Source organism: Notothenia coriiceps, unplaced genomic scaffold (assembly GCF_000735185.1).
Source record: "Notothenia coriiceps isolate Sejong01 unplaced genomic scaffold, NC01 NC01_scaffold00036513, whole genome shotgun sequence".
Lineage (NCBI taxonomy): Eukaryota > Metazoa > Chordata > Actinopteri > Perciformes > Nototheniidae > Notothenia > Notothenia coriiceps.
In genome coordinates, this window is record NW_011369214.1 from 227,239 (window position 1) to 234,535 (window position 7,297).

Sequence of the window (7,297 nt, forward strand, 5' to 3'; positions counted from 1 at the left end):
ATTCACAAATGATATAAAAGATTTCGAACATGTATAAAGCCCTTAAAACATATAGTCCCCCAGACCTGTACACTTTGAAGTGTAAAAAATGCGGAGTTTCCCTTAAAAGTGCATTTCTTTGACCTGTTACACCTTCCCTACTTCTTCCCTAGTTTTCAACTACATTTAATGTTCCTCATTATATTTTGATAGTATGTTTTCTCTGGTATTTATCCAAGAAAGCTTTCCACAGACCCCGGTTTAAGAACCACACGGTTTTAAACTGGGTGGTTATTAATGTCTGTTAAGTGAGATAGGAAATGTGTAAATGCAACTTTATGGACATTGAGGGTGCTAACTAACAGTAAAACAGTGACATCTAGTGTCTCAATGTGGCAATTAGTTATTCAATAAGGGGCCTGTGTTTACAGTAACATTTCCTTACTAATTTTACCCTAGAGGTTGTTACAAGGAGCAATTTACAAGATTTCCTGGATAATATTCCCTAATAAAAGCCAATATAACTTTTGACTTTTGTGCACATAACTTCAGTTTCTTGGTTTGACTCATCAAAGTTATTCATGTAACTCAATAGAACCACTTGTTAAAACAAATTATAAAGAAAAACAACTAACCATAACCTAACAAAAATCTCTTGAGAGTATTGGAGATGCAATGTATGAGCAGTCAGTTAAACCCACTGACTTTTTTTTATAATAACCCAGCTGAAGTCTTGCGTTTTTAATTATGAATTCTTGTATTTAAATAATAACCCTTAGTAATTCCAGTTAGTTAAATTCTCAATTATATTAAATACAAAAAACATCAACTTTCAAACATTGCCTTTCGTAAGATTACCTATAGTAATAATACAGAATTAATCTGGATGTAGGATTTTAACATGAAAACTAGTCATTGTGTTATTCAAGAAAAGATTAGCAAAATAAGGGCAAAAACACATTATTTATTCTCTCATCGTTTATTGGGTTAGGTTGTCATTTAAATCTCTTCACCATATAATTACTTATTGCCCGCCCCTCAGACGCAGGACGAGATGGAGGGTGGACTCTTTCTGGATGTTGTAGTCAGAGAGAGTGCGGCCATCCTCCAGCTGCTTTCCAGCAAAGATCAGCCTCTGCTGGTCAGGGGGAATGCCTTCTTTATCCTGGATCTTAGCTTTGACATTCTCAATGGTGTCGCTGGGCTCAACCTCCAGGGTGATGGTCTTGCCAGTGAGAGTCTTCACAAAGATCTGCATACCTCCTCTGAGACGCAGGACAAGGTGGAGGGTTGACTCCTTCTGGATGTTGTAGTCGGAGAGGGTGCGGCCATCCTCAAGCTGCTTGCCGGCAAAGATCAGCCTCTGCGGTCGGGGGAAGCCTTCCTTGTCCTGGATCTTGCCTTCACATTCTCAATGGATGTCACTTGCCTCAACTCAAGGGTGATGGTCCTTGCCAGTGAGGGTGCTTAACGAAGGAATCTGCATACCTCCCCTCAGACGAAGGACAAGTGGAGGTCGACTCCTGTCTGGATGTTGTAGTCGGAGAGTGTCGCGACCATCCTCAGCTGCTTACCAGCAAAGATCCAGCCTCTGCTTGGTCGGGCGGGAATGCCTTCCTTGTCCTGGATCTTGGCCTTCACATTCTCAATGGAGTCACTTGCCTCAACCTCAAGGTGATGTCCTTGCCAGTGAAGGGTCTTAACGAAGATCTGCCATAACCTCCCCTCAGACGAAAGGACAAAGGTGAGGGTCGTCCTTCTGGATGTTGTGTAGTCGGGAGAGGTGCGACATCCTCAAGCTGCTTACAGCAAAGATAGCCTCTGCTGTCGGGGGGACATGCCTTCCTTGTCCCTGATCTTGGCCTTGCGCGACATTCTCAACTGCGGAGTCACTTGCCTCAACCTCCAGGGTGATGGTCTTGCCGGTGAGGGTCTTCACAAAAGATCTGCATGCCTCCCCTGAGACGCAGGGACAAGGTTGGAGGGTCGACCCTTCTGGAATGTGTAGTCCGGAGAGTGTGCGGCCATCCTCAAAGCTGCTTGCCCAGCAAAGATCAGCCTCTGCTGGTCGGGGGGAATGCCCCTTCCTTGTCCTGGATCATTAGCCTTCACATTCTCAAATGGAGTCACTTGCCCTCAACCTCAAGTGTGATGGTCTTGCAGTGAAGGGTCTTCACAAGACTGAATGCCTCCCCTGAAGACGCAGGACCAAGGTGGAGGGTCCGACTCTTCTGATGTTGTTAGTCGGAAGAGTGTGCGGCCAGTCCTTGCAAGCTGCTTGCCGGCAAAGATCAGCACTCTGCTGGTCGGGGGGAATGCCTCCTTGTCTGGATCTTGCTTTCACGTTCTCAATGGGTGTCACTTGCCTCAACCTCCAGGGTGATGGCTCTTGCCGGTGAGGGTCTTCACAAAGATCTGCATGCCTCCCTGAGACGCAGGAACAAGGTGGCAGGGTGACTCCTTCTGGATGTTGTAGCGGAGCAGGGCTGCGGACCCATCCTCAAAGCTGCTTGCCGGCATAAGATTAGCCTCTGCTGGTCGGGGGAATACCTTCCTTGTCCCTGGGATCTAGCCTTCACATTCTCAATACTGTCGCTGGGCCTCAACTCTAAGGTGATAGTCTTGCCAGTGGCAGGTTTCACAAAGATCTGCATGCCTCCCCTCCAGACGGAGGACAAGGTGGAGGGTCCGACTCCTTCTGGATGTTGTAGTCAGAGAGAGGTGCGGGCCATCTTCCAGCTGCTTTGCCAGCAAAGATCAGCCTTTGCTGGTCCAGGGGGAAATTGCCTTCCCTTATCCTGGATCTTAGCTTTGGACATTCTCAATTGTGTCACTTGGCTCAACCTCTAGGTGATGTTTTGCCAGTGAGGGTCTTCACAAAGATCTGCATGTTTGTACCTATGTCAAAATTGAGAAACCCATAAAATTAAGGTTAACCAAAAGCGGGAATGGTGTAGAACAGGCTAGGTGATGGGCGTGCTGCACGTATGGATAGATGGTTAAGAGGTGGAGCGATTTTGTCTTTTTATATTATCCCTATTATTCATATAAAGATGTAGTGAAAGCGTCTACTTGTAANTACTATACGTTTTACATTAATAATTTCAGTGGAGGGAGGGGGGCGGCGCTGTGGAACAGCAGAGTGGGAGGGAGAGCTGTTGTCTTCCCTTTACAAGCTTCAAAAATGTATTTATCGTGTGATTTTGGAAATGAAAGTTTCATATTCTGAAAGCCAAGACTTTGTTTATTTAACTTTTTTTTTTAAAACACCCAAAATAAAAAAATTAATTTTTTTAATTTTTTTTAATTTTTTTTTTAATTGGCTCATGATAGGCCCCCGATCTCCGTAGGCCCCTGGACTTCAGCCCAGGTCAGCCCGTGCATTAAGGCGGCCCTGCCTAGGGCTATGCAATGAGTAACACTAAAGACAGACTTGAAAGACGCACGTAAAATTTGAAGATAAAATGACACCTTTAACAAACAAAGTAAGACGTTTTTGACTTTCCTTATGTTTTTGTCCACTGCACTGCCTCAAATGATCTCTTGTTACAGGAGGCACTTCAGAGACAGTACATTATTTCAAAAATAAAAGCGTTTTGTGTAGCAGTAACACCAATGACGTAATTTTGGGTGACTGACATTTATTGGATATTATTAATAATAATTTGCGTTTTTTGTTACCATTTCAGTGTTATAATCAATGTATGTAATGTTATGTAAATATGAATGAGATTTATTTATTGAAAAAACATTTTTTTAAATGAAAACTATAGGCTCCACTTCCATGTATGATCAAAGTGACAAGGTAGTTCCTTGAACTTGGCATTTTAAATAAATAGCAATTTGTATAAAACAATTTTTTAATGTTTTTTATTTAGTACCATTGCAAAGACAATCTCTATTTATTCAACATATATAATGAATGTGAGTATTATATCAACGTCATGTATTTTGGTGTCTGCAAAAGTAAGTGACAGTACTTCCACCTTTTCTGTAGAATGACCCAAAAGCCTTAATATTGAATGAAATGTGCCTTTATCGTCACCTTATAGGTAGGCTAATATTTCTGTGATATTACTAATAGGGCCTAGTAGTTTATAAATAAGTTGGTTACTGCTTATTATTTTCCTTGGGCATCTGGGATATAAACAGGCAGGGCCGTGCAAAAGGTACACACACACAATATGTACCCACATCATATTAACATGTTGTGATTGAATTACAGTTTTACTACAAAATAAAAAATACTTATTAAAACAAACGAAAATAGTATTTCAGTTTATTTTTTTATTATTTACTTTTCTAATATTATTATTTATTTCTCTTAACATATGCAGTTTTTTTATTACGCAAATCTGGAGTATATTACTAATTCAAATACACTTTAAAAAAATGTATTAATAGTCCGGGAGCCGTGGGGTTGAACCTTGTTTCTCTGCTATTTCTTGTAGCTTGGGGGTACCCAGGAGCGTCGCCTGGACCTGGAAACATTCGGGGCTTAGCCCAGGCCAGGCGACGCCACTCGGGGTATCTCTTCAAAATCCAAGAGGGTGCCCGGTGATATCCCTTGAGCATTTTCGGATATTAACCCCTTTATGCCCAAAATTCCCAAATCCCTGAAAAATAAGGATTTATGAGATTTCATGCAAAATTCTCAAATTAAATGCACCAAATTTGCTTTATCCAATGTTTATTCATAAAGGAGGTCATGTGTTCCAAATTAATGAATATTAACCCTTTTATGCCAAGCCAGCAAAACAGGTCGCTGGATGAACCTTCCTACACCCATTGAGCTTTTGAGATCCAGACCAATGGATTTAAAAAATAAAAATGTATATGCTTTTCATGTCACATTTAAAACATCTTGTAACCATTTCATCTAAAGTGTAATATACCCTGTGATTATGTAATTATACCATAATTGCAAGATTTTGTTGTCATAAGTATTCTGCCTCCAGACTGTATTTGGCGCTCCCGATGGTGCAGTTCCTTTATTATTCCTAGCTATTTGAGTTTGCTAGTTAAGACAAAAACACGCTGGGGAATGCAACTCTTTGGATCATCCATCCACTTCTTTTATGCCCTTGATGAAGCATAATCTGTGAGTATTTTATTTCTAAGATGATTGTGGAAACTATTATATCTTATATTGACTATTATTTCACATTTGTATACATTTGTTTTTATTTCTCATGATGCTAGCTATTGATGTAGTCTACTGTTAGCGTGGATATCATTCAATGTAAATCAGTCAATAATAACACTGGAAATGGGTAGGCTATTAGAATAGAATATTAGCATAGATGGACATGTAAGTATATTAACCTTTTTTTTAAATTATATATTTTCTTTACAGGGTTTACATTGGTTATGGATCCAGTGCCTGATGAGTGCTACTTCGGTTGGAGGTTTCACTGCTAAGCGAAGATGGAACCGTTGATCTCTGCAGGAGAAGTCAGATTAGTAAGCATTATCCAGTGTAGCAAGATATATGATTTCATACCTGTCAGAGAGTGACGTCTACCGCATCTTTGACAGATACTATGATTACAGTATCAAGTCTGTCACCAGAGATGTCAGGAGATGCGGTAGACGTCACTCTCTGACAGGTATGAAATCATATATCTTGCTNATCCATTCACAGCATGGTACGCAAGTACCAGTGTCTTGAAGTGGATTCTAGCAGTTACCGGAAGCCAGTGAAGGGAGCGGAGGAGCGGTTTGAGGGAGTTTGACGTTGATCACCTCACAAATGTAATAGCTCCCTCCTTGGCCCATGCTGTCCTCTTTTACCAATCTTCATGAAATCGTGGTCAGCAGTTTTTCCGTAATCCTGCTTACAACCAGAAAGTCAGAAAGAGTCAATTGCGTTAAAATGAGGTTCATCCATAGTTCATTTGGCAGGTGTTCTTGTGCCTAAGTGGATGCTTGTGTTCCCAATCCAGCCTTCGACATCAAACTCCCTCAAACCAAAGTCAGTGTGGGTGGAGTGTGGAGGGGACCCTGGCTTCCTGGCAAACTGCTTCGAGCATGAGAAGAGTCCTTCGGTTCTCCGGAGGTCATCGAAGAGAGAAAATAATAAGGAAGAGGATGACGAAGAGGAGGAAACCACAGCACTGTCACTGGTAACACTTTTTTTACTCTCCTGTACACAGACCGGTTATAGCAGAGACCCACTATAAGACTATTTACAATAAACACAAAGCATGATCCCTCTGTGGATCTTGTGTGTCCTTTAGGCTTTACAAACATTTTGGAGACAAATGTTATTATTATCTCATTGCTTTCTTTTGTGGTTCGTCGTCTGATATGTCCCCACTAACACCATGTGTTGGCAGACATGTATCAGTCTTAACCCTCATGCTTGAGAGAAATGGTGGATGTTTGTTCTGCAGAAGGTGTCAACTGATACAAAGCCAAAGGAGGAGTCAGACAGCCTGGAGACGGACACACCTCGCTTCACCCTGCAGGAGCTGCGGGACGTCCTGCAGGAGAAGAATCAACTCAAGGCCCAAGTGTTCATACTGCAGGAAGAGCTGGCTTATTGTAAAAGGTATGTATCTTTAATTAAGATGATCTGTACTGTACATTCAACTCAGGCAAAGGTTAACAGTTACCTCTTCCACATCCCTCAGTGAGGAGTTCGAGGATGACGTCAGCTCCATTGAGTGTCCTCCATCTCCTCCACCGTGGTCCACTTCAACTGATCAGGTGGAATCAGGAATTAGACGCTTGTGAGTAATGAATCCGACTTGACTGTTGTACACCTTTTTTATAATTCACCCAAGTGTACAAGTGTGTCAAGATGAACGTCCCCCGCCTGTTTTAGTTCCTTCTGAAGGACTTTCCCTGTGTATATTTTCAGCATAGTATCCTACAGATGTTATCAGAGAGACATAACAAGTGAAAGGAAGTTGGATTGGACAGTGTAATTTGCAAAAACAACATTCAAAGTTGGTCTCTCCTCCACCGCTTGACATCACCAGCGTTCCCAAGCCACAGTTAAAGTTAAGCTGCTTGACAACCGATGGAAGCAAACCCCAGATTCAATTTCTGTGGCATTCTCTTGCATGTCTTGTATGCCCAGAAATGTCCCAAACAGAGCAAAATAAAAAAATGAAAATGCAGGAAAACAACCACACATTGGCATAATTGAAATGGATTATTTTTATAATAACCTATACACTGCTTTGAAGAGAGATTATACTGATTCTGCCTTTTTTCTGACTTCCAACTGATCGAGCGGGTCACAAATGTATAATAATGCGAAATAATAGTCAATATAAGATATAATAATGTCCACAATAATCTTACAAAT

At 41.4% G+C, this 7,297-nt stretch overlaps 3 protein-coding genes across 4 annotated transcripts in view; 1 reads left to right on the forward strand and 2 right to left on the reverse strand.

Moving 5' to 3' along the window:
- Positions 1-7,297, reverse strand: part of p2rx5 (purinergic receptor P2X, ligand-gated ion channel, 5) — a 23,092-nt gene that overhangs the window by 11,692 nt on the left and 4,103 nt on the right. The window lies entirely within an intron of this gene.
- LOC104963941 (polyubiquitin-B) lies at positions 943-2,869 on the reverse strand. Its single transcript, XM_010792637.1, is given in 11 exon segments — positions 943-1,488; positions 1,491-1,647; positions 1,883-1,921; positions 1,923-1,955; positions 1,958-2,017; positions 2,020-2,114; positions 2,182-2,332; positions 2,334-2,363; positions 2,365-2,493; positions 2,496-2,601; positions 2,838-2,869. Coding segments are annotated over 11 exon segments (1,317 nt in total). The 3' UTR covers positions 943-1,003.
- On the forward strand, positions 5,663-7,286 carry LOC104963935 (RILP-like protein 1). Of its 2 annotated transcripts, none has more exons than XM_010792630.1 (4): positions 5,663-6,104; positions 6,378-6,532; positions 6,615-6,713; positions 6,845-7,286. In XM_010792630.1, exons 1-4 carry the CDS (start codon positions 5,904-5,906, stop codon positions 6,909-6,911), a joined length of 522 nt encoding a protein of 173 aa, XP_010790932.1. In that variant the 5' UTR covers positions 5,663-5,903; the 3' UTR covers positions 6,912-7,286. The 2 variants fall into 2 exon arrangements, with proteins under 2 accessions (XP_010790932.1, XP_010790931.1); XM_010792629.1 differs by having other exon boundaries at positions 5,668-6,104; positions 6,375-6,532; positions 6,845-7,283.